Source organism: Pleurodeles waltl, chromosome 6, assembly GCF_031143425.1.
Source record: "Pleurodeles waltl isolate 20211129_DDA chromosome 6, aPleWal1.hap1.20221129, whole genome shotgun sequence".
Classification (NCBI taxonomy): Eukaryota; Metazoa; Chordata; class Amphibia; order Caudata; family Salamandridae; genus Pleurodeles; species Pleurodeles waltl.
Genome location: NC_090445.1, coordinates 398,847,257 through 398,874,724, shown reverse-complemented (window position 1 = coordinate 398,874,724; position 27,468 = coordinate 398,847,257). Strand labels below are relative to the sequence as shown.

The 27,468-nt window shown below is 45.4% G+C and overlaps 1 protein-coding gene across 1 annotated transcript in view; it reads right to left on the bottom strand.

Annotated features, from left to right (window-relative positions):
• PLA2G4C (phospholipase A2 group IVC) overlaps positions 1-27,468 on the bottom strand; it is a 519,666-nt gene that overhangs the window by 292,151 nt on the left and 200,047 nt on the right. The window contains exons 7-9 of the mRNA XM_069238317.1: positions 25,540-25,680; positions 23,056-23,109; positions 10,971-11,039 (exon numbers count right to left, since the gene is read on the bottom strand). Of these exons, the coding sequence (XP_069094418.1) occupies positions 10,971-11,039; positions 23,056-23,109; positions 25,540-25,680 (264 nt within the window). The remainder of the gene's footprint in view (positions 1-10,970; positions 11,040-23,055; positions 23,110-25,539; positions 25,681-27,468) is intronic.

The window sequence follows — 27,468 nt, the reverse complement described above, 5'->3', positions numbered from 1 at the left end:
TTCTCCTGGCTTTTAGCCCCATAGTCTGCATGCCTAATGCCTACCAGTCCATACTTCTCACCGCTTTCTCTGGGATCTCAGCCCTTTGGTCTGCAGGCCTGCTACATTCCTCTCTCTCCTTCTCACCACTTTCTCCATCCTCTTAGCCCATTGTCAGCGTGCCTGCTACCTGACCATCCCTCTTTCTCACCACTTTGTCCTTCCTCTCAGCCATTGGTCTGCATGCCTGCTGCCTGTCTGTCTATCCTCACTGCTTTTTCTGGGATCCAATCCCTGTTGTGTGAGTGCGTCCTGCCTGTCTGCCACTCCTCACTGCTTTCTCCATTCTCTCAGCCTCAGTGGTCTGTGTGCCTGCTGCCTGCCTATCCCTCGTTCTCACCACTTTTTCCTACCTCACAGCTCCATGGTCTGCTTGACCGCTGCCTGTCCCTCCTTCTCACTGCTTTCTCTGGGCTCTAAACTCCATGATCTGCATGCCTGCTTGCTGTATGTCCTGTCTCACCGCTTTCTCCTCTCTCTCAGCCCTGTGGTCCGCATTCTTGCTGCCTGCCTGTCCCTCCTTCTCACTGCTTTCTCTGGGCACACAGACCCATGGTCTGCATGCCTGTCCTTCCTTCTCACTGCTTTCTCTGGGCTCATAAACCCATGGTTTTCATGCCTGCCTGTCCCTCCTTCTCAAGATGTTCACTGGGCTCTCAGCCTCGTGCTCTGCATGCCTGTCCCCTGCATGTCAGTCCTTCTCAGCTTGCTATGGGGGCTCAGCCCTGTGGTGTGCATGCCTACTGCTCACTTGTCCCTCCTCATCGCTTTCTCTTTGCTCTCAACCCTGTGGTTTGCGTGCCTGCTGCTTGCCTATCATTTCTTTTCATCACTTACTCTGGGCTTTAAGCCCCGTTGTTTGCATACCACTTTTTCTATCTTCTCAGTCCAGTTTTCTGCATGCCTGCTGCCTGACTGTCCCTCCTTCTCACTGCTTTCTCATTGCTATAATCCCCATGGTTTATGTGCCTGCTGCCTGTCCGTACTGCCTTCTCACCACTTTCTCTGGGATCTAATCCCCATTGTGTGCGTGCCTCCTGCCTGTCACTCCTCACTGGTTTCTCCTTTCTCTCAACCCTGTGGTCTGTGTGCCTCCTGCCTGCCTGCCACTCCTTATCACCACTTTCTCCTTCCTTTCATCTCATTGCTCTGCTTGCCTACCACCTCCCTATCCCTCCTCACCACTTTCTGCTTCCTCCCAGCTCCATGGTCCGCATGACTGCTGCCTGCTCCTCCTTCTCACTGCTTTCTCTGGGAACTCCGCTCCATGATCTGCATGCCTGCTGCCTGTATGACCTTCCTTCTCACTGCTTTCCCATCCCTTTCAGCCCTGTGGTCTGCATGCCTGCTGCCTGCCTGTCCCTCTTTCTCAAGATGTTCACTGGGCTCTAGGCCTTGTGGTCTGTGTCCCTGCTCCCTGCTTGTCAGTCCTTCTCACAGGTTTCTATGGGCTCTCAGCCCTGTGGTGTGCATTCCTGCTGTCTGCCTCTCCCTTTTTCCCCACTGCCTTTTGTGGGCTCTCAGCTCTTTCATCTCTGTGCCTGCTGCCTTCCTTTCCCCCCTCCTCACTGCTTTGGACTAGCTCTCAGCTCTGTGGTCTGCATGTTTGCCGCCTGTCTGTCTCTCCTCTCCGCTTTCGCCATCCTCTCAGCCCAGTGGTCTGCATGCCTGCCTCTCTCTTTTTAATCACCTTTTTCCCCTTCCTCTCAGCCACAGACTTCTCACTGCTTTCTCTGGGCTCTCACCCATGTGGTCTGCATGCCCGCTGCCCACCTGTCCTTTCTATCCTGCCTGGCCCCATTTTATGCATGGCTGCTGCTTGCCTATCACTCCATCCCTGCCTGTCGCGCTCTCTCACTACTTTCTCTGTGCTCTCAGCCTGTAGTTTGCATGCCTACTATCTGCCTATCGCTCCTTCTCAATGCTTTCTCTTTCCTCTCAGCCATGGGCTCTGCGTGCCACCTGCCTGCCTGTCACTCCTTCACACCACTTTCTCCGGGCCCTGTACCCTGTTTTCTGTGTCTGTGTTCCTCCTGCTCTCCGATTTCACCTTCCGCATAACCCTGTTTTGTGCACGCCTGGTGCCTGTCACCTGCCTGTTGCTCCCTACCTGCCTGCCGCTCCCTCTCACTGCTTTCTCTGTGCTCTCAGCCCCATGTTTTGTGTGCCTATTGCCTGCCTGTCCCTTGTCACCTCTTTCTCCTCCCTCTCAGCCCGTGGTCTCCATGCCTGTATGTCCCTCCTTTTCACTGCTTTCTCCTTCCTCTCAGCTCTGTGGCCTGTGTACCTGCTGTCTGCCTGTCTCCCCTTCTCACTGCTTTCTCCTGGCTCTCAGCCCCATGGTCTCCATGCCTATTGCCTTACTGTCCCTCCTCATCACTTTCTAAGGGTGCCCAGTCCTGTGGTCTGTGTGCCTTTTGCCTGCCTGTCCCTACTCACCGATTTCTGCAGGATCCCAACCCTGTGATCTGCGTACCTGCTGCCTGTCCCCCCTTCTCACCACTTTCTTCTTCCTCTCAGCCATGTGAACTGCATGCGAGATGACTGCCTGCCCCTCCTTCTCACCATTTTCGCCATACTCTTAGCCCTGTGGTCTGCATGCCTGCTGCTTGGCTGTCCCTCATCTCACCATTTTCTCCTCCGTCTTAGCCCCTGGTCTGCAAGTCTGTGCCTGCCTGTCTCCCCTTCCAACCTCTTTCTCTGGCCTCTCAGCCCTGTGGTCTGTGTGCCTGTCTTTCCCTCCTTCTCACCACTTTCTCTGTGCTGTCAACCATGTGGTCTGCATGCCTGCTGCCTGCCTGTCAGTCCTTCTCACCAATTTCTCCTCCCTCTCAGCCCCGTGGTCTGGTTGCATGCTGCGTGCCTGTCCCTCCTTCTGTGAACCGCAAGGGGATCCTCAAGGCCCCAGCATTCCCAGCAAGCTCCCAGCTCCTATGGGAGTGGTTGTTGCTTCAGAAAGCTGGGAGATGCCTTAAATAGTAGCTCCCTGCTTGTGGTAGCAAGGTTTCTCTATTTCCCTGCATGCATATACGAACAAATTAGAACTCTGCTTTCAACAAGGTGCCCCTTGCTGAAAGCAGAGTTATGTTTGCTTTTGCTTGGTGCAAACTGTCAGCTTCAAACAAGCAAAAACAAACAGCTATTTCCTTAGTGTGAATACCTCAGTAGATAGCAGGAGCCGACCCTGCAGGGTAGCGGTACTCAGGGGCATATGTAGCTCCATGAGGGGTGCTGCGTGAACCCCAGCCATCATTTGCATTTGGACTGGAGAAGTGGTGATGCCCAGGGCCAGGTGTCTGCAAGAGACATCCTGTCTAATTTGATAGCCCCGGGGAGAATGTGGTCCCCAAGGCTCTGCACATCCCTCCCCATATACTTCTAAATGTCTAAATTATAGACCCAGGTAGTTGGCGGTTCCCGGGGCCATGAGGGGTCTACAGGACCCCCCTGTTAAATTTATATGCTGCCCTAGGAAGGTGGTGATCCACAGGGAATGTGGGGCCACAGGACCACCCAATATATTTATAAGCAGCCCTGGGGATGTGGTGGTCCCCATGGTGTGGGGGTGGCACCCAACATATTTTTGGCATATAGACCTGGAGAGGTGGTGGTCCCCGGGGCTTCACTAAGCCCTCGGAGGTGGGCTTTGTGTGCCCCCCTCCTATTTTGCTCACAATACCCCACGCTTGCTTATTTTCTTTAAATCATGGTGAAATTCACGTATATTATTGCCATGATGTTTTTGAAAAATAATGCTTTTTAGTACTGGGGAGGCATTGGAGACCCCTGGACCAAGGCTAGGGGTTTAAGGTAATGATACCCTGCCTCCTTTTCTTTTTTTTTTAATTTTTTTTCCCCACACTAGGCTGAAGCCAAGTCTCAAAATATCTGCCAACACTTCCTGGTTGAAGTGTAGGTAGCCAATCAGATCTCTGCACGAGATCTATCGGCAGCATTTGCATATTCGTTGCAACCCTAGATATACAAATTTGTATTTCATTTAATGTCTGAAAAACTACTAAATGGATTGACACCAAATAAGAAAAATCACTCTTTCTGGACTGAGAGCTACTTACCTGCCAAATTTGGTGTAATTCTGCCCAGCAGTCCAGACTGTAGTCCTGTTCAAAATCCCTATGGGAATTATAATGGGAACATGCTTTTTTTGCGCACCTCCCTCTGACCCCCTTCCCCTTTCTCTCTGCTCGCACTTGACCGATCACCTTGAAAATTTCCAAGTACAAGACTCTTGGGCACACTTTTGTGGGAAATTTCGTGAAGATTTGTCAAATGGTGCCAAAGATAAATGCAAGTCAAAAAAAGCTTTTCCAATGGAATTTAGGTGCTAACTATAACTACCTACTGGAGACTGCTAGTAGCAATATATATCCCTTTCCCTCTCTCCACCTCTCTCCCTCTCCCTCCGCATCCCTCCATCTCCCTCCCTCTCCACCTCTCTACCCTTCTCCCTACCTCTCACCCTCTCCCTCCATCCCCCTACCCCTCTCCACCTGTTGCTCTCCCTCTCCATTCCTCCCCCTCTCCACTTCTCCCCCTCTCCACCTTTCTCTCCTGTTCCATCTCTCTCTCCCACCACCTCTCTCTCCCTCCACCTCTCTCTCCCTCTCCACCTCCCTCTCCCTCTCCACCTCTTCTCTCCTTCCCCCTCCCCACCTCTCTCTACTTCTATACCTCTCTCTACCTCTACCCCTCTCCACCACTCCCTCTCCACCCCACCCCTCTCAACTCCTCCCTCTCCACCCCACCCCTCTCAACCCCTCCCTCTCCTCTTAAACCCTCCCTCTCTACCTCTCCCTCTCCCTCTCCCCCTCTACCTCTCCACATGTCCCTCTCCCCCACTCCACCTCTCTCTACCCCTACCTCTCCTCCTCTCTACCTCTACACCTCTCTCCACTTCTACCTCTACACCTCTCTCCACCTCTACGTGTACACCTCTCTCTACCTCTAAACCTCTCTCCACCTCTACACATTCTCCACCTCTACACCTCTCTCCACCTCTCTCAACCCCTCAATCTCCACCCCACCCCTCTCAACCCCTCCCTCTCCACCCCATCTCTCTCAACCCCATCCCTCTCCACCCCCTCTCCACCTGTCCCTCTCCTTCTCTCCACCTCTCTCTCTACCTCTACCTCTCCTCCACTCAACCTCTACCTCTCCTCCTCTCTACCTCTACACCTCTATCCACCTCTCTCTCCCTCTCTCGCTCCAACTCCGTCCTTCCCTCCATCTCCCTCCCTACCTCTCCCCACTCTCTCTCTCGTTCATCTGAGAAAAAAATAACAGTCCTTAAGCATTAGTCCATATGTCAATGTCAATTTTCTTTATTGTTGTATATTTCTTGACGCTTTGCTGAACATCCAATCCTGCATATACATAGCAAAGAACATCCAAACGTTGTAGAGCATCATATCTTGCATATATAGATATATATATATATATATATATATATATATATATATATAAAAACAGTGTTATATTGACATGGTAGTTATTGGGGCAAATTATAGTATTAGGTTAGGTCCTTAATATAGATGTTAATGCTATGGATGACATTATCACGAGTGTTTGAAAATGCCTTGTGCTACAGCTGAAACTGTTCTATGTGTTTTGTGGAATCAGGGTCTGATATCTCTACATGTCAGTGGTTGCCTTGTATATTTATGTATTGTGTACTGTATACTTTGATTTTATGTTTTATTTTTCGCGTATTACTATGGATATAGATTTGGTGAAGTTAGATAATATTTGAGGATTGTTAATTATACAGAGGTCAAGTTTAGGAAGGACTTTATTAGGAAATATATGGAGATTAGATCATTACACAATGAGTTATACAGGTCTTGGATCCATAAACTCTATATCTTGAAGTGGGATTAGAGCTAAATAGCCTTAGCTGTAGCACAGCAGTAGTCTCAATGGGCTCTCATTTCAAGAATCAGGGTTCGATATATCTGCATGGTGTCCGTGGTAGCATTGTACATATATACATTCTGCACTATAGCATTTGATTTTCATTCTCATTTTTGTTTTTATCTTTTATTTTATATTTAGTAGAATGGATATATGTTTTAATGAAGATAGATGCTTTCTTTAGTTTTTTTTAAAAAAAATTAACAGTCTGTCTTTCCTGGTTGCTTCTGAACACACAGGCTTGGTACGTTAAGGTATCATAAACTTGCTGTCTATACAAAACGGCCCTAAGTGGCGGGTCCTTTTTGAATGAGTCTTTTTTCTGTGTTGATATGGATGACACTTCACACACACAGGTGTTTTAGATTGCAGAGGTTACTTAAAGGTTGGTCGATGTGTGGGTCGAGTGGTCACTTACTGATGGGACGCTGCACGAGTGTCAAGTGAACAGGTGAGGATACACGGATTTGGACGTTCTACTTTTTGAATAGTAACAAGTGTAGCATAGGATGTGCTGACTATTTGGGATGATCTGGGATTTTACCAGTTTATGTTTATTATATGCTTTTATATTTTAGACACCCTAACCACCTCAGCTGCATCCTCCTCAACACTCGCTCCATCCACAAGCACGCCATCGAGCTCTTGGACCTACTCACGACAACCTCTCCCAACATCGCCTTCCTCACTGAAACATGAATGAACCCCTCATCTGAACCCGATATCACCATAGACATCCCAGAGGGATACAAAGCCACCCAAAGAGACCGTATCAACAAACAAGGAAGAGGAATCGCCACAGTACACAGAAGTTCCATCAGGATTTCTACCAACACCAACGACACCCTGGACACCGCAGAGCACCTACACTTTCAGATACACATCAACACCAACACCACCTTGATAGGAACTCTCGACTTCAGACCGCCAGGCCCCCATCCCGTATTCTGAGACACCATCGCTGACGCTATCAGCTCTCACGCCCTCGCCTCCCCGGACTACCTGCTCCTCGGCAACCTACATTTCCACCTGGAGAACTCCATTGCCCTGCTGGACAACCTCGCAAATCTCAGCCTCAAGCAACTGGTCACCTCGCCCACCCACTCAGCCGGATACACACTTGATGCCATATTCTCCTCCAGCAGCCACATCACCTTCACTCAAACCACCAAACTCTATTGGACTGACCACCACTGCGGTCACTTCTTCCTGAAGCCCACCACCCTCCACCAACAACATCCTATCCCTCACCTTAAGTGGAACAAGATCTCCAAGGAACAACTGATCTCCAACCTTGCCCAATCTACACCACCCATCACCAACGACCCCAGCACCGCCGCCCTCAATCTCAAACGATGGCTCGACGACTGCGCAAACACCCTTGCTCCACTCAAAAAAACCAACAACACCCACATCAACAAGACAGCTCCCTGGTTCACAGCAGAACTTCAGACCTCCAAACGAGAATGCTGGAAAACTGAAAAGCCTGGCGCCAAGAACAATCAGTGAGCAACTTCTCCACCCACAAATCAGCCACGCGCAAACACCACCAGCTCATCAGGACCACCAACAGATCCTTCTACAAAGAGCGCATAGACAACAACGCACACAACAGCAAGGAACTTTTCACCATCATCAAGGAGCTCCCCAAACTCAAATCCTGCGCCATTGACCCTCCGCACTCGCAAGACCTCTGCAAATCCCTCTCCAGCTACTTCCACCGCAAGATTGCAGACATACACGAAAGTTTCATAACGCCGTCACCCACCATCACCACCACCGACACAGCCAACCCCACAGCACCCTGCCGCACCAACGTACTGAGCACCTGGACCCCCGCCAAAGATGAAGAAACCACCAAAACCATGAGCACCATCCACTCAGGCTCTCCAACAGACCCCTGCCCCCACCACGTCTTCAACAAGGCCAGCCAAATCATCGCTCCCCAGCTCCGGTCCGGCATCAACAGCTCCTTTGAGAGCGCCACCTTTCCAGATATTTAGAAACACGCCAAAGTCAACTCTTTGCTCAAAAAACCCAAAGCAGACCCCGAAGACCTCACAAACTACCGACCTATCTCTCTACTCCCCTTCCCAGCGAAGGTCATAGAGAAGATAGTCACCAAACAACTGACCCGCTTCCTGGAGGGCAACAACATACTCGACGTCTCTGTCTGGATTCAGCAAAAACCACAGCACGAGACCGCCCTCATCGCCTGCCCTGACATCAGGACCAGACAAGGGTGGAATTGTTGCCCTCATCCTTCAACCTTTCCGCAGCCTTCAACACCGTATGCCACAAAACCCTTCGCACATGCCTCTTCAACGCTGGAATTTGCAACAAAGCCCTGGACTGGCTCACCTCCTTCCTCTCCGAAAGAACCCAAAGAGTTTGCTTCCCCCCATTCCGGTCCAAAGCCACCAAGATCATATGTGGAGTCCCCCAAGGATCCTCACTCAGCCCCACCCTCTTCAATATCTACATGGCTCCACTTGCCAGTATCGTCCGACCTCACGGCCTCAACATAATTTCCTATGCCGACGACATCCAGCTCATCCTCTTCCTCACGAGGAACCCCTCTACCGCCAAGAACAACCTCTACACCGGACTCCTCGCCATCGCTAATTGGATGACAACAAGCCACCTCAAGCTGAACATGAAAAACCGAGATCATCATCTTCGGAACCAACAAGTCAGCATGGAACGACTCATGGGTGGCTGCCCACCCTAGGACCACCCCCGACACCCACCACCCACGCACCCAATCTCTGCTTCATACTAGACTAGTCTCTTTCCATGACTCAGCAAGTCAACGCCATATCGTCCTCTTGCTTCAACACCCTCTGTATGCTGTGCAAGTCCTTCAAGTGGATTCCATTAGAAACTAGAAGAACGGTCTCCCATGCCCTCGTCAGCAGCAGACTGGACTACAGCAACGCCCTCTACGCAGAGACCACAGCCAAGATCCAGAGAAAACTCCAGCGCACTCAGAACGCCTCAGCACATCTCATTCTCAACCTCCCTCGCCACGAGCTCATCTCTGCCCACCGCAGAACCCTACACTGGCTGCCCATCAACAAAAGGATCGTCTTCAAAATCCTAATCCACGCTCACAAAGCCCTCCACGACACTGGACCGGCCTACCTCAACAAACGATTTAACTTCCACATCCCGACCCGCCAGCTCCGCTCCGCCGACCTCGCAACAGTCCCTCACATCCAACACACCACTTCCAGCGGCAGATCCTTCTCTCACATCCCCGCAAAAACCTGGAACTCCCTCCCCACCAACCTACGCAAGACCCAGGACCTCCAAGCCTTCAGAAAGCGCCTCAAAACATGGCTCTTCGAGCAGTAGCACCCCCATTTCCCCCTGCCCCAGCGCCTTGAGACCCTACTGGGTGAGTAGGGTGCTTAACAAATTATTGATTATTAGGTTACTTGTATCATGGGATAAGAATGACGGATGTGTTACCTGGGATTTGAATAACCTTTTCTACGAGGTACTTAGAGTTTTCAGTTTTGGGGGTCGGATGTAGGAGTTTCTCATCGCAGAATTAGTAATTTAATTTACTGTCTAACATAGTTCTTGATGTTACATCTTTTTGTATTAGGCTAACTGTTTCATGGGTAACAATGTATGGGTCATAAGGAATTTCTTAGCAGTACAGCAAGTGATTCGGACTAACTTTAGTTTATAAGGTAAATAAAGTTTGTATTGGCAGGTGAATATAATATTCTCCACTTGCATGGTTATTTGATTCACTTGTTTAATATTAAGGAAATTAAGGTTCTAAAATAGAGCGTGGAGCTGTTGAAGATTGTCAGAAACAAAGGGCTGAAGAAAGAGAACTGTTTAATTTTACGCCAAATGACCCCTTTAAAGGAGTCCTAGACATTAACCAATTCAGTGAAAAGCAAATTTAGCAGTATTTCACGATCAGGACATGGAAAACACACCAGTACATGTCCTACCTTTTAAAAACACTGCACCCTGCCCATGGGGCTACCTAGAGCCTACCTTAAGGGTGACTTACCTGTAGTGAAAGGGATGGTTTGGGCCTGGCAAGTGGGTACACTTGCCAGGTCGAATTGTCAGTGCAAAAGTGCACACACAGGTCTGAAACATGTTTATAGGGCTACTCCAGTGGATGGCAAAATCAGTGCTTCAGGCCCACTAGTAGTATTTGTTTTACAGGCCATGACACACATAATGCACTTTAATAGGGACTGATCAGTAAATAAAAAGGTGCCAATAGGGAAACCCAATTACCAATTCTTTTAGACAGAGAATATTTGCACTTTAGCACTGGTTAGCAGTGATAAGTGCCCAGAGTATCAAAACCAGCAAAGACAAATTACAGCGTAGGATCCAAAAACAGGGGGTCAAAAGCAAAAAATAGAGGGAAATCATGCTAAGAGCTGCCAAGTCTAACAACAGCCAGCAGGGTCATGTCAGCAGGTTTTTTGTCCTCTTTGGTAACAATTTTACACAAAGCTTGTATTCTTGCCTGCAGAACACAGGCTACAAAGCACATATGTCTTCAATTGCTGAGGAAGGACAATTAGAGATTTTTTTCACGCTCCTTCCTTGAAGTCTCTTACAGTTTTGGTGTCAAAGATATGGGGTAGATGATGTCAAGGAATTAGGAGTCCAGGGCTACCTGGGCATAGCATATCAACCAGTTGGTCGTATCTTCTGCACTTTAAAGCATAGCCTTACTAAAAAAACATCTGCATTAACTAGCCACATCAGTTTGTAGGGTATCTATTAACAGTGCACTTCCAGCAAATTAACATCACTAAGCAATGATATGGTTGTCATTTCCTCATTCTGCCTCTCTTAGGATTTTAATTAGGGTCACGGTAGCCCTAGCACCTTCTTTTATGCCAGTGAAGACAACTGACAGATGCAACCTGCTAAAAGCATTCAGTGCTGCTTACCATAACCTTCACATTTTCATAACTGCATAGTGGGAAAAAGTACAGTAAAACACTTACATTGCTCCAATACAGCCTCATCCTTTTCCTCATTTTCGTGACCTCCTTTAAACCAACTGAAGATACAGTCTGAAAGAAATGTGGAAACAATAACAGGCCTAACTGAAGTGTCAAACATTCTTTAAAATGGCCATCTAGTGAACAATGACATAATAGATCTCACTAACAAACATTTTAAAATATATACTGCTGAAGATTGTCAGAAATGAAGGACTGAGGAAAGAGAACTGTAACTTTATGCTGAATGACCCATTTAAAGGAGTTCTAGACATGAACCAATCCACTTTCCATACACTTCACAGTGCACATCACAGACCACAGCTCAAGGGATGTTATAGACAGTCCATTGTCAAATGACTTCAGTGTGATGGCAGTCTCATTACAATGTAAACAGTGGTACCTGCTGTTTGCCTAGATGTACTGAGTTTTCTGGGCCTCTTTATTAAGGACTGAAACTTTGTGCTTATAATATGCAGCGAATGTCCCAAAAATGATTCTTAAGTGGCCTCCTCAGCCATGTGCTCCTCAAGTGCCCGCACAACACGGGCAGTGACCTCCGGGTGCTCCAGGGGAGAATACCTCACAAGTACGGAGCACATTCCTGGGACCATTCTGCACCACTCCCGCATGCCATTGAAGCTCTGGCCCTGGTCCTAGAACTCTGTTCCATGCTGTGTTTCTCTGCCTGTGACTTCCACTTCCCATGTTACACTGCACAGTGGAGGACGATTGGGGAACTAGTCCCTGGAGCCACATTTCCAAAGAAGAGAGGGATACATTAATGGCTCTAGGAAAGTGGGACAGAATGAGATATCTACTCATTAAGGAATTCCTAGTCAAGAATGATGGCCTTACAATCAAGAAGCATAGGCAGGTGTTTAGCGACAACCAGAAGCTGCCCACAAGCACTGGGTGGATTATGTGGATTACTTTTGCTAGATACTAGTTGGCTGGGTGAAGGGCAAGGATGTGAGTGACTACAAAGGACTGTACAATCTTCTTGCCAAAGAGCACATGTTTACTGTTTGGCACTTCTGCGTCAACACTTCATGGATATGGAGCTCACTGACCCCAGAGAGCTCACTAAGGAAGCAAACTGTTTGCCCGGAACCAGGGTCCATAATAAGATATCTGGGGGATCCCCAAAAGGGTGGACAGTGTCCCTAAAGAAGAAAGTGGGGGAGACAAAAATGAGAACAAGGAGTTCTCTAAAGGCTACTAAAAGAGTTCTTAGTGAAAGCATTCCCAGTCCCAACATGACAACAAAAAGAATGGGGCCTCCAAATGCTAGGAATGCAATAGTTAAGGGCATATAAAGGGAGACACTAAATGCACCCAGAGGGTCCACCCCCTCCCCCCTCCCCACTGGGGGGGGGGGGGCAAACACACCCGATGGCAAATATAGCACTTGGAGAGGAGGTTGGCCGAGTTAGCATAGGGTGTTGTGCAGAGGTTACCCTAGTGTCCCTGGGTGACATGGAGATGGTACCAAAAGTCCAAATGCCTTCCCATACCTCCAAATATAGGCAGTGGGTCACCATCAATGGGCAGCAGGTAGAGACTCCGATATAGGAGCAAGTATGACTACTGTGAGGTGGTGTCAGGTGTTCTCAGAGCAGGTAACCATAATGTGTTCCACCATTTTACTGTAGCAGACATCAGTGAGTCTTTATCCTGTGTCCCTGGTCCCCTTTGAGTGGGTCTCCAGTACTTGAGGGTAGCTGCAAGCCTTGCCATGCCTGTAAATTGTGTATTTGATAATGACTTGCAGCACACCATCTAGAAGGAGGCTGAGCTCTGGACCCAGAGGGCCTGCAGCCTGGAAGAATGGTCCACGTATCTGCCAAGAACAAGAAAGGCAAAGGGCGTGGGATACCCTCCCCTGAAACTTCTAGTGTCCTGGAGGAGGCTGAGCTTAAGGGAGGCTCCCGAAACTGGGCAGGATATTGATGCACTGGAAGTCCTGCCTTAGCTGGCCGATTTGCAGCAAAATAACATGTGTGTGTGTGTGTGTGTGCTTAGGCTCACATTTTAAATGTACAAAACCATAGAAATTCACTTGTTAGAGTTACCTTAAGTAACTATAACTCATGCCCTACGGTAACTATAAATTCCACCCCCACCATGCTGAGCATGTCTGTCAAACATTTTACTGCAGGTATTACATTGATATTATCAATGATGTTATCAAAGGTGTCATGAATGCATAATTTGTGGGAAACTTAGCAGTACCTGTTGAGGGCGCGAGTAATAGTTACCTTAGGGTATGAGTTATAGTTACTTAAAATACAGCTAACGTGTGAATTTCTATGCTTTTGTATGTTTAAAATGTGAGCCTAACTATAACGTCCCTGTAACCTTTTGTTTATTCAGCGAATTTCTACAGGTTTTTTTTCTGCAAAGTAATTTCCACACTCATATGTTAATCCAACCTCTGTCATGCACGGTCTTTGGCTGTGTGCAGTGGTGTTTGGCACAGGGCCTGGCCTGTGGCCAGATGCTGCAGCCAATAAACCCAACCCCACACTGCGTATAGCCTTTGATCATCCATGTTGTGAGTTGGCCATGGCCTGTCTCTCTAGGTGGGAGAATGGATGGGAAAGGATCTGTTCAGGTGTGAGATTCGCTGTGAGAGAGTGTGAGTGGTTGCATGAGTGAATGGGTCTGTGCGTGCGTGAGGGTCTGAGTGGTGATGTAAGTAGGTTTGTGAATGGGTGAGTAAGGGTCTGAGTGGGTGTGTGACTGGAAGAAAGATTGAAAAAGAGAAATTGAGAGAGAGAGAGAAAAAAGAGAGGGAGAGAGAGTTTTCAGGCTTTGATGAATGATATACTTAGAATGAGATCTTTCAAAACATTAGTAAATAAACACACTTCCAAGCGATACTAGGATTTGAACCTTCAGCCTATTTAGTGAAAGCACAAGACCTTTACTATTAGCCCAGAATTTACTGTTCCGCTCTGCATTCAAACCTAGCTATAACATTTGTACCAAACATCTTGCTAGTCTTACTCTTTGAACTCATTGCATGGAGAGACCATTATAATGTCAATCTCTCTCCTCTACCCCATTATTGGATGAAAGAGAGAGAGAGAGAGAAAGAGGGAAAGAGAGCGAGAAAGAGAAAAAGAAAGAGCGAGAAAGAGAGAAGAGAGAAAAAGAGATAAAGAGAGAAAAAGAGAAAGAGAGAAAGGGAGAGAGAGAGATAGAGAAAGAAAGAGAAAAAGAGAGAGAGAAAGCAAAAGAGAGAGAAAGAAAGAGTGAGGGAAAGAGAGAAAAAGAAAGAGAGGGAGAGAGAGACAGACAGGGAGACAGAAAGACAGGGAGACAGAAAGACAGGGAGACAGAGAGAAAGCCAGGGAGACAGAGAGAAAGGGAAAGAGGGAAAGAGAAAAAGAGAGAGAAAGAGAGCGAAAGAGAGGTAAAGAAAAAGAGAGAGCTAGAAAGAGCCAGAGAGGAGAAAGAGCGAGTGAGAAAGAAAGAAAAAGAGAGAGACAGAGAGAGAGAGAGACAGAGAAAGAGCAAGAGAGTGAGAAAGAGCGAGAGAGAAAGAGCAAGAGAAAAAGAGCAAGAGAAGGAGAAAGAGCGAGAGAAAGAGAGAGAGAGAGAAAAAAAACAGCGTGGGGAGTCTCAAGGCCCCTGCAGCCCTAGCTGGCTCCTCGTGTTCTACGGCAGCTGGCATTGCTCCCACAAGCAGGGAGCTGCTTTAAATAGCAGCTCTCTGCTTGTGGGAGCAATATTTTCATCTGTTTCCCTGCACACATATTCGGGTGCAGGGAAACAGATAAACTGCTTCCTGCCAGCGAGAGCTGTTGGACAGTGGAGCGCCCCTCGAACCAGCATTAATCTGGGGGAGATGGTGGTCCCCGAGGCTTGGGGGTCCGCAACATTATTGTAGCCCCTGGGAGGTGGCGGTCTTACGGGCAGTGGCGGGGGGCCACGTGGCCTCTGGCACTGTATTTGTTGAAAGCCCCAGGGAGGTGGGTGCATTTGGGTCTGTGGGGACCACATGACCCCCCACATTAGGATTAAACCCCGGGGAGGTGGCAGTCCCCAGGGCTGCAACGGGGGTGTGCGGCCCCCTAAGAAGAATTAGCTTTAACCCCTGAAGGGGTGGTGGTTCCAGGGGCTCCCCAGAGCTGCAGGGGCGGCACAGCCCCCCACATGTAACAAATAAGTCCCAGGGAGGTGGCTTTTCCTGGGACAAAGATAAGCCCAGGAGGGGGGCCCCATGCACCCCCTCCTTTATTTGAAACCTGGCTCCAGGACCTGACCAACGCGATGGCTTTACTCAAACAAGTGCCTGAGACTGCCCTTTTAAAAAAATATTTACTGCAAATTCGCAATGATGTAAACATTTCTTTTTTTTTTTAAGTGCTATTTTGCCCTGGCGGGGTCCCTCTGGGACTCCCAACAGCAGAGCTAGGAGATCAACGTCTCCCTACTCTGACGTCCTTTCCTTTTTTTTTTTTCTGGTTGAAGTGCTGACAGTCAATCAGAGGTCTACATTTCCGTGCACAAGCTTGTTATGAGGATCCAAGTCTTCACAACCTCAGATATACAAATTTGAATTTCCTCTAATTTGGGCTAAACTACTGAACAGATTTACACCAAATAACCAAAAGCACTAGCTTTTTGTCAATGTTGGTGTAATTCCGTCCAGTAGTTCGGGCACTAGTTCTGCTCAAAGGTCTTATTGGAATTAACATGGGCAACACAACTTTTTTGGCCCCACCCCCTGTTTCTCAGCTCCACTTTCTATGGAAACATGGTCCTAGCTATGACTGCCTACTGACGACCACCTGTAGGTAATATATAATGGTTGAATGGGCAACAAAGTGATATAACTGTCCAAGGAAGAAAATAATGACTTGATGTAGGTAGACAGTAGTTGGTCCCCTTCACAAACACCACTTCTTTATGGAACCCACCTTGGTAAAAATCCTCTTTGGTGCCCTGGCCACTGCAAGTGCAGTCACAGTCCTCAGAGTTAAGGCCTCTAGGTACCTATTGGCATAGTTCACCAAGACCATGTTGGACCTGTTGCCTTGGCAGCCTTGGGGTCAAGGATCCCTAAAATGTTGACACACACCCTTTCAACGTGGGGCAAACCTTCAGCTCATTATACAGCTAGTCATTCTCCCAATAGATCCGGTGATCTCCAAGGGTGTCACAAGTTGTCCGAGCTTCAGGTTGCCACCTAAGGCCCTCAAGAGTAGGGCACTATTTCTGAGCTCTACAGAAATCATCCCTCAATAGTTCACCCCCAGCCTGCCAAACAGCCAGGCATAACAACAAGGGAAACCCTATATCAAGAGAACCAGGATGATGAATTGCAAAAAAAATAACGGTTCTCCTTACAAATATCTCAGGGAAAGAATTATCAGTGTGTGTATCCATATATATATATATATATATATATATATATATATATATATATATATATATATATATATATAGAGAGAGAGAGAGAGAGAGATAGATAGATACATACATATACATACATATATAAAAACTGTCCAAGGAACTAAAAAATAATTAAAACTAAGGAAGTACTGAATGTAAAAATCATTATTTTTGGCAATATGAAAATATTGTGCTCAGTGTCCCATGTGAGCAAAGCAATAAAAAAAAATAAAAAAATCATATATACAATACATAAAATGAACATGTTTCCATGAAAGCAAAAACGACCTCGCTAAAGAAACTATTGACAAATGACATGGGACCTTGTTGGAGTTCAAGGGATCAGGAGGTTGGTTTGTTTTACGTGGGCCTAACATGTTTTGAACCCTTATGCAGTATGGGGTCTCATCAGGACCAAAACAATGCAGAGACACCAAAGAATTACAAGAAACCATAATAACTAATCCATAATATAATAATGTGGTAGCATGCTAGAAAGATTTTTATCTTCAACGCTATACCTGGTGATGCCTGGATAACCAGAATTATATGTGAGAGACCAATGCGCACATGCAAAGTACAAGTACCAGTCATAATTGTACTTACATGGGGCACCCACAATGGAAACTGAATAAGGGAAAATGAAGGATGATGAGTAAGATAATAGTATCTACAATCAAAATAAAAGGAAACAAAAATAAATAGGTAATAACAATGGAAAACTTACCCCCACATAAGCAGTCTATCGGGAATGAACCACTGCACAGTATGCCCTTAATAATTTACTTATTAAAAGCAGGGCAGCATAGGTGCCAAAATGGTGGAGATGGCCCTCTGCAGCATAAAAGGTACTAGAATCGTGCATAAGATGTTATGTTATGTTACTAGTTCTTATATAGCGCAAACTACCCGGAGGCCTCGTAGCGCTGATAAGACTAGAAGATAAGACAAACTGGAGAAATCCTACGGCTTCTATAGGGAGAGTGGTACTGCCTTGCTGTTAGAATAGCCAAGTTTTAATGGCCTTCCGAAATTCTGTCTCCTGGGTCATCATACGAATGTTCATTGGCAGAGAGTTCCAGAGTTTAGCTCCCTGGTACTTCAAGGATCTTCCTCCCCAAGATATTCTCTTTACTTTAGGAATAACTACCAGCGCTTTAGAGGCCGATCTTAAGACCCTTGTAGGTGTGTAGAATGAGACTAATGATTTTAAATGATGAGGGGCCCTTTAAGATGAATAAAAAGATTACACTGCAAGAGGAGCCACATGGATTAGGCCTCGCTGCTGCTGGCATGGAGAGAGTGTCCAAGCGATGACGCAGTACAGTTCATCCCTAGGACACCAACGGGGCTGAAAATAACCTCCCATCATGTAGAGGTGGGAGGGAATTGGGACAGTTACTCTGTAGGGCTCCAAAGGCCCTCAAATAAAGGAGGAATTTAGTTGTAAACATTAAAGAAGGCCCTGTGTAGAACTGAACCGCTATAAAACGCTACAATACAAGGAATCAATAGGATCAGAATACTACACATTCTGTTGAATATGCGTTTGCACAAACCATGATATATCAATCCAAGAAACATAGTATAGAAACTTACACTAAAAACACGACTCATAATAAAAGTTCATGTAAGCAATCATCATCGTAAAATGGCCCTAATTATGCCAGTTAGTAGAGTATACAATCAAGGAAAAAATAGATGGGTTCTTGGTAATAGCCAAAATTCAAAGGATGTAGTAAACCCAACTACAAGGAGCATTATATTATAATCCAATAGAACAAGTACAATGGGAATGTTGGATGAAAATCGATCCATTACATGAATTGTATTCAGAAGACCAAAAAGGTAACTATAAATGCAAAGGTCCACAAAAGTTCATCATAAATCCAAAATCATTACACATCATGTAGCCTGACAGTCCATATGAGTTACTTAACTCAGCTATAAATGATTGCCATTCATCAGAGGTATTCAGTCCATGATTGACTGAGTCAACGTTTGATCCATTTACATTCCATTTACTGAAGGATGCGAGTCAGGTCATCACCTCTCTCTTGAAAAGAGGCTGTATCAATGGCATGCCATGTAAGATCTACTGCGTTATGACTGGATGACCCGTGCTTTATGATTGAATGCTTTTAGCCCCTGTCTGTGTCTTAGGGGTGAACACTACTGCGTCATCCCTTGGACACTGTCCCCATGCTGACAGCTGCAAGGCCTGATCAGTTCCCCCCATCAATCACTAAATATTAGGTAAGTGCGCTAATCACGGAGGGAGTATCCGGGCGCTACATGGTGGGATCTACTCTAACATCGAGGTCTTGAGGCCGCTCCTAAATTCAGCAAGAGAGCAGAAGGTATGGCAGTAGATGGGGAGGTTGTTCCAGGCATTAGCAAAGAGGTGGGAGAATGCGCGTCCTTCATCTCAAGTGCGCTGGATTCAGGGGATGGTGGTAAGGGCCAGGGAGGCCATGCGCAGGTGTGTGGTGGGGTGGTGAAAAGTCAGGCGGTTGTTCAGGTATTTAGGTTCTGTGTTGTTGAGGGCTTTAGAGGCATGCGTGAGCAGTTTGAAGTGGCATCTTTTCTTGATGGGGTGCAAGTGCAGTGTGGGAGGCGGTGTGGGATTGTCTTGATAGATCCGGGATGATTCTTGCTGCTGTCTTCTGGATTGTTTGGAGCCGGTTGAGAAGGAAGGTAGTGGTTCCAGTGTAGAGGGTTTTCCCGTAGTCGAGATGGCTGGTGATGAGGGCTTGTGTGACGGTTCTTCTGGTGTCTTTTGAGATCCATCTGAAGATTTTGCTGAGCATTCTGAGGTTGTTGAAGTAGGTGGAGCCCACCGAGTTGACCTGCCGCTTCACAGAGAGCTCGCTGTCTAGTAAGATACCGAGGTTACAAACGTGGGTGGTTGGGGAGGTCACTGGTCCTAGGGCAGAGGGCCGCCATGGGTATCCCCTGGGGAGGAGGGTCTTCTTAAGAGGAGAACTTCAGTCTTGTCTGTTTTCAGTTTGAGGCAGTTGATTCTCATTCAGTCGGCAAGTTTTGCAGTGGTTTGGTCACTGAAGAAGTTGAGACCATACTTGTTTGGGACTATTGTCTGGGTTCAGATAGACCACAGACCCCTTAGATGGCTAATGCATATAAGATGTGAAAAATCCAAACTGTTGCCATGGTTCATCATTCTCCAGGGAATGGACTTTATGGGGAACACTGTCCCAGGGCTGGCAACTCCTGTGCAGATTATATTTTCAGGTTCTTCAGCCTTAGTGATGAGACTTCCCATGAGGGCTGGTAGTTCTCCCTGCTTTCAGACAGGGGGCATGTTGGACCTGACATCCTTAGTGTGATCTTCCCTCCAACATTTTGCCTTCACCTCTCCTGTTTTCAGGATTTGTTTTTGCTGGCATTAATCAATACTAACGAGTGCTAAAGTGTTTGTGCTATTTACATAAAACATGGTAAAAGTTGCCTATTCTGGATTGGCATGTTTATTCTACTAATAGGTCCCTAGTATATATCAATACATGTATCAAGAGCCTATTCATTAAATGGTACTAGTGGGCCTGCAGAGCGCATTGTGCCACCCACTGAAGTAGCTTTTTTCAAACATGTCTCAGGTCTGCCACTGCAGTCTGTATTGCAGATTTAAATTGCCAACTCTACTTGGCAAAATAAACATTTTGCCAGGCTCTGACCTTGCTTTTTAATACATATAATTCTCCTCTATGGAAGGCCCTAAAACCCCATAGGGATGGGTGCATGTATTAAAAAACGCTAGACATGAGCTTTTAGGTTTTACATGTTCTGAAAGTGAACAACTCCTAAATTCATTTTTCACTATTGTAAGGTCTATCTCTCCCACTAGATAACATTGGGTTATCTTATAAGTTTAAGTAGTTCTGACTTTTGGTTGGGAAGAGATAGTGATGTCAAGTTTGGACTCAAATGACTTGCAATTTGAAGTCCTCTTTACTGATAATGTTGGATTTTAAGTCAGAATTCTGAAGATGCTACTTTTGGAAATTAACATTTTCTTGTCCTAACCATTTGATGCTTGCTACCAGTGTCCTAGGTCACATGACTGAATAGCTTAACTATTATGATTTGTCTATTCCTCCGTAACAGTAAGACAAAAGGGACTAGATGTTGGCAGGATGGGTTATCCTGCCAGGATGGTTGGGGGGCAGAGCTGTTCCCTGCCCCACTTACACTTCAAATGTTTAGCCTCAGCACTCACAAAAGAACAAAACACTAGCCTTTTTTCACCCCATACTTCTTGGAGCATAGGCAGAGGAGTGAAAGAACTTTCCGGGACACAGTATGGGGGTAGGTCAGGGTTCTCCTTCACTTCAAAGGTTGGCACCAGGTGTAAATATTGAACCATCAAAACACCACCTCAGTACACCTCTGAACCTGCAGAAGCCTTCAAAGGGACTGCCTGGACACCCAGAAGGCTGGCCTGCTGCCTGAGGCCTGTCTTGTTCCGCAGAGGACTACCCTGCGACTAGAGGCCTGCCTTGCTGCTTGAAGGAGAACTGGATCATCTAATTTAAATGAGAAACATCAGAAGTGATAGAGCTAGTTGTCTGGCATCCTGTGTGAACTACAGGGAAATAACAAGGTCCAGAGACCTTGAACCCTGCACCTGGCCTCTACTGGAGTAAGCTCCAATCTCCCAACTGGGGGCCCCAAGTCCTTGACCCTTTGGTGATAAAAGTGCTTCTTCTGTCCAATTATGAAACTTGGGACTTAGAAACGTTTATCAAAAGTGCTAGAAGAACCAACACAAAACTGGGACCAACCTACCAGCCAATCTGCCAAAGGTGCATTGGCAGTCAGCCTGACTTCACTGTAGCTCCTGTTATGTTCATCTCAGCAGCCACAAATCCTGTTCAATGGGACCTCTCAGCTGTAGTATCCAGCCGTGTGTATCCCTCTTCAGCGCCACCTTGCAGCTTCATTCTCCTGGAGGTCCAAGTCTGAAGGCAAAAATCTTCACCTGGTTTGATGACAAGCTCCAGATCGTCGATGACAACCTCCTCTGCCTGGAAATATGGCCTTTTCCACTTCGAACTTTTTCCTGCCAAGGCTGAATGCTTAATCGAGCCTTCCTTCAGTGCTACCCATGGAGGAAGACTTCTCCTCAGGCACACCATGCTGCCTTGTCCTGCTGATCTTTACCTTCGCCTGGACTTTTTTTCCAACTTTCTTCTAAATCCAAAGGTAAGCCAAGGCCAGGCCCAATCCATCTTGTATATCCAAACCGCACTCCATTACAACCGGCCTTAACTTTTGACTTTGTCCTGGTCTCACACAACTAGATTACTGCGGTTGACGCTTTGATCTTTTAAGCACTACATTTCACTAAAAGTTTTAAAAATTCATAAGTCCAGATCTACTGATTGGATTTAATTTGTTTTGGTGTTTAGTGAGATTTAATAAAATGTATTCTATTTTTTCACTTCATTACTGTTTCTATGCTGAGTAAATACTTTGCACAAAGCCTCTAAGATAAGCCTGGCTGCTTTTGTGCCAAGGTACTAGAGGGTTAAGCATAGGATAAGGTAGTGATGTCTTTAGTTCACCCTGAATTTCTTACAAGCATATAATTTTAAAAGGGCCACCATTTGGGTAATAATTACATTAAAAAGGATGAGGCTGAATGACAACCAAGGAAAAAGATCTCAAAATGGGCAAAAAGGTCACCGTCTGTAATTGCTCTTTCAGCAGCACTTATTGAGGGCAGTACATGGTCTGTGAGCATTATAAGGCTAAATTATTTTTGTGTAATCTGGTTTTGAATAGTCAGCGTCATATCTTCGAAACAGGTTGGGATTCAGTGAAGTAAGACCTTCATTTAGAGTTGGCTCATTAAACAAACTGTAGTGAATGTCCGTAATCAGCAAAGGACAGGAGTTATTATTAGATCTTGGTATTGAGGGATACATTTGTGTGGAATGTCTAGCAATATAATGTGTAGTAATGTTTACTGGAGAAAAGTATTCTACTTAGATACTTTAAATCTAAAGGACTACTTTGGTATAGAATACAGAGGATGTTGTCCAATACCAAACAAGACTATCTATGAAAAAGGTACAGTAATATCTCCATGAAAAAAAAAATCAAGAGATTAAGTATCAATAATTTTGTGAGGATGTCCATGGCAACTGAGTTCTTCTGTTGTGACTGCTTTAAGGCTCATTCAGTAAGTGTCCATCCATGACTATATTTTTGGCATGATTGGTATGGCTCTCTTAGGATGGACCAGACAACATACTCTGGTCTGGGCACGATGGTTTTCCTTACATTTCCCACACTCAAATGGCACAAGCTTAGGGCCTGACTTAAATCTTGGCAGAGGGGAATACTCCCTCACAAACATGAGGGAAATCCCGTACACCGTATTACAATCCCATTATATCGTATGGAGATCATAATATGGCAGACAAAATATCCATCACTTTTGTGATGGAGTATTCCATCCGCTGAAATCTACGTTTGGGTTCAGAGTGCTGCTCTTTACTGTCTTCCCATATCAATTTTCAAATTCTGTGTAGACAATGGTCAGCAGTGTGCAAACCATGTGCTTTGGATGTGGCTACTAAAGCATCATTATTAAGAAAGACAAATTCTATTCCACAGCAGGATAACTAAAGTAGCATTTATGAACATGTATTATTACCTCTTATGTAGGTTTTCATTTTCTGCTCGTCGGCCAGTGCACTGCCCCATAACCCTAAAGTCAACCAATTAAAGCAGAGTTACAAACATTACATTTACATGGATTCCCACAATCGGAACATAAGTCATCGGTGCACCTCATTCGTTAGGGAAAAAAAACAGACATGAAGAGCACACTGGTAAAATGTATTTAGTGAGCACAGCTAATAAACAAGATGGGAGGAAGGGGGCAAAACTGAAATTTGGCAGGTGAGGACCTCATAAATAGTTATAGAGGCTCTCCACTGGCGTTCAAGAGTATGAGCTATATCAAAATTGTTATACAAAGTCATTAATGTAAAGGATTTCCTAACCAATCTAATCCTCAAAAGGGAAGTGTATGTCTAATAGTATCTGACTTGCTTAAACTGCAAAGGGAACTTATTTAGGTCTATGGTTATTTCAAGAGCAGCTACTGCAATGATGAAACTTGAATTCCCATATTGGGTACAATAATCTGCATGTTTGAACACTAAACTACTTTGAAATAGGATTCCAGAAACCCTAAACTTGAAAAGTGTATCTTTTCATTATTGGAAGTTACACTTATAAAGTGTTTTAGGTAATCCCAATGGTATCTTTTGGGAGAGAGAGTCCTTGCAGTGGTGAAAACTGAATTTAAGAGTTTTTCACTACCAGCAGATTTAAAAAAGAAAAGTACATGCCCTAGATTTTAAATACATTGCACCCTTCTTTCTGGGCTGTCCAGGGCCTAACCTACGGGTGACCTATGTATCAAAAGTAAGGTTAGAGCCTGACAAAGGCTTGGTATTGAAAGGTAGATGTGGCAATTTAAAACTGCGCAGACAATCACTGCAATGGCAGACCTGTGACATGGTTAAGGGGCTACCTAATTGGATGGCACAAGCAGTGCTGCAGGCCGACTAATAGTACTGGTACACTTTACTAGGGACTTAAGTAAATTAAAAATTAAATATTCCGATCAGACCATGTTTACGGGAGTGAGCACAAGCACTTTAGCACTGGTTAGCTGTGGCAAAGTTCACAGTCCTAAGACCAACAAAAACAAATTCAGCGAAAACTGAAGGGTAAAAGGCAAACTGTTTGGGGGTGGCCATGCAGAGAGGGCCATTACCAACACTCAAGTACATTTCCTCATCCTTGCCTCCAATTATTCTTTTTAGCAGTTTTCATTGAGTTAAATTCTATCAAGTTTGCCATGATAGTGTATTGCCGAGTTTTACTGTGGTATAGACCTATCTCTTTTTCTTGTTTGCGGTAGTTTAGCAGACCCATCCTCTCTGCTCCACCTTATCTACCCATGTTTTGGCTCCTCCGTTTCCTTCCATCACGTCTCACATTACCTTTCTGGTTTTACATTAAAAAAATGAAAACGTGAAAGCTTTGAGGTAACTAGTAAGTGCGTGCATATGCTTGCTTGCTTACTGGCATTTCTTCCCTATGTCTAGGCTTTTGAACCAAGGCTTTCTTCAATCTAAACTTAAAATGGCATAATTCATTTTGCAAGTTCAATTAGATTGATGGTTGATAAACCTTAAATCGACAATCTACTTACCAATAATGTTTAACATGATTGTATATCTATTAATTATTCACTATGGCCAGCTATATTTTTCCAAATGTGCTTCTTTTCTCTTTGGTTTGTTCTCTTTTGTATTTTTGCGCTACTGACACCTGTATTCCCCTCTGTTGGAATTTCTCCTTTCTCTCTTTCATTAGGTAGGTGATTTTTGTTTTATTAGAAGTTTTCTACTGAGAATGTTCTCCTGTACTCTTGTGGTCTGCTTTAGGCTGCCCTGTCCATCCTGGATTCCTCTCACATCATCTCAACTCTGAGCTGGGTTCCTGTGCAGGTAATCTGTCCATTGACAAGCCCCTCGTCTATGACATGTCCAATTCTTGCTAGACAAGGCATCCATGCTCCCTTCTTTCTCTCTAATTGAGTTCCCCCCCCCCGTGTTGTACTTATCTGGTGAGATGGCTATCAGTGGAAAGACTTTCAAACACTGGACTATGCTGTGTAGTGCATTCTTGCCTTTCCTGATTCTAGCATTTGAGTAATATTTGGTTCGGTCATTTTTTTCTCATTTGTGACGAAATTCATTTTGGCAGGACTATCAGGAAGGCTTACAACACCCTCCTAATGTGGCGGAGAAATACAGAGTTCAGTGCACATAATAGCTGTAATTGTTTTATGGCTGCCCCTTTACTGCCCACCTCTACATCAAAAGCATCCTCCTGAAAAACATTTCCTCGACTCAAATTCTATACTTTTGATTATTTAAACCTTAAAACGGGAGACACGCCAGGCACCATACGCCACCTCCTTCTGCTTAGGTCCTTTTAAAATTCTTTCCAAATGTATCTCAAATATTGTGCATCAGTTGTGAAATGAAACTTAAGAACATTTCTCCTTTCTTTCTAGTCAGATAATAATACATAAATATCTCTGAACATGTTGTACCTTGAAGGTAGCAGATCGTTTGTTCTGCTTTTATAGTTGATAAATCTCCCTTTTTAAACTGGCTTCCAACAGCTTCAGTTCTGATAAATGCTCCATAATCGGGGAATCCAGCATCATGGGGGGTGAACTCGAACCAGGTTCCTGCAAGAAAGGCAGCAAGGGAAGTATGTAACACTAAAGAGTTTCTCCCAGGCGTTTAAGTACTGTAATTTATAAACTCTTGTTTTATCAAGGGGAGGGGCAAGGGGGGAGAGACAGGGATTGGGGTGGGGGGGATTAAAAGATATATATATATTTTTTAACTACGGGTATACTAGCATTCACTGGGACACCAGCACAGCTCCCCAGCAATCCGGGAGCTGCTCCTATGCTAACCAGAGCATGAGAACAGCACTAGAATTGGTCTGAGCAGCCTTGTTCTGCTGCTCAGACAGTGCACTGGAGCCTGTGCAGTTTCTCCAACCCAGTTGTGTAGCACAACTGGGTTGAAGAAACCTAAGTGTGCATGGCCGGCCTGAGACTGCCGGTCAAACACACATGTGCACTTAGAAGTGCACAGACTCCACTCCTTCCATAGCCCAGCCCGACCGTCCCTTCACTGAAAAATAAAATGATAATATATTGTTTTATTTTTCATCACTTGGCTTAGCAAGAGGCCATTGTGAAGAAACCACCCCTGGGGGTGAAGGTACTTAATGGAGAGGGTTGGGGGAAACAGATGTGCTGTGGAAGGAAGGAATACAGAGAGCAAGTGGAGTGGGAAAGTGAAGGGGAAAGCAGCCAAGAGCAAGAAAAGACATCTGTTCTGAAGAAGTCCTGAAACTAAATGAATAATGTAGATCCAAGTGCAAGCAATGGCAGCAGTGGAAGGATACAAGTTAACCAATCAGCGCACAGCGAGTCCCACACAGGAGTGTTTTGGTCTATCACAAATATGGAGAAGAGCCATTGACTCAGGCAGAGACAACAAAACCAACCAATCAAGAGCAAGGAGCTAATACCAAGACTATTGTAATTACCTGTTCTCTAGTGGAAACAACAAATTGGCCTACAAACAGCTAAAGCTGTCTGCAGCCAATATCTAAAAAGTCCAACACTTAAGGCAAAGTGCCAGGGCATTCAGGTTGTCTCTATTTATAAACAGCAGGAATTCTTATGATAATTATTATGTTGCTTCCCACAAACAATGATTCACCAGTTACACAGTACAATTTAACTTCTAATAATTATATACAGCTGTTTGAAAATAATACTTCATGCACTAGGATTAAAAAATGCCGGGTTTCCCATATCTCCATGAACAGGGCCATATAAGGCTGCAGCACTAAACCAGGCAGTCTTTCAAGTTACATATCTAGTTACATAAAAACACAATGAGCAAAATGAATACTGATCAATAAAGTATTTAATAATAACAGACAGCCTAAGCTGAGCAAGGCAAGATGCCAATTGGAATACTGCATGTTACATTGCTTATGGTGGCAACCTAGAATTATACATATGTGCATATATATTTAAATCATAATTAAAAGAAAACATAAAACATCTACAAACATAATGCCAATTTCATATCAACTCAATATTAAACGTGGCAAAGAGAATATCTCTGCTACTTCTGTCGCGTAGGCTCTCATTATTCTAATGAGACTACTGGATTTTGAGCAGCAGAATCGCCTGCGGTGTGGGAGACTGAGTCTCACCCACTGCGGGTGACGGCTGTCGCTCCAATCCAGGTTTTTCTCCAGCCAACTAGCAGCACCTGATCTCTACCAAAGGACAGTGATGATTGGGCAGCTGAGCGCATGAAATACTAGGCTTCTCAGGGAAGTCGTGGTCACTCAGGTCGCATCCGGTTCTCTCATTTACAATTCAGTCTCATATATAAATGACAAACAGAGGCAGTATATGTTTCAATAATGAATTTAATAA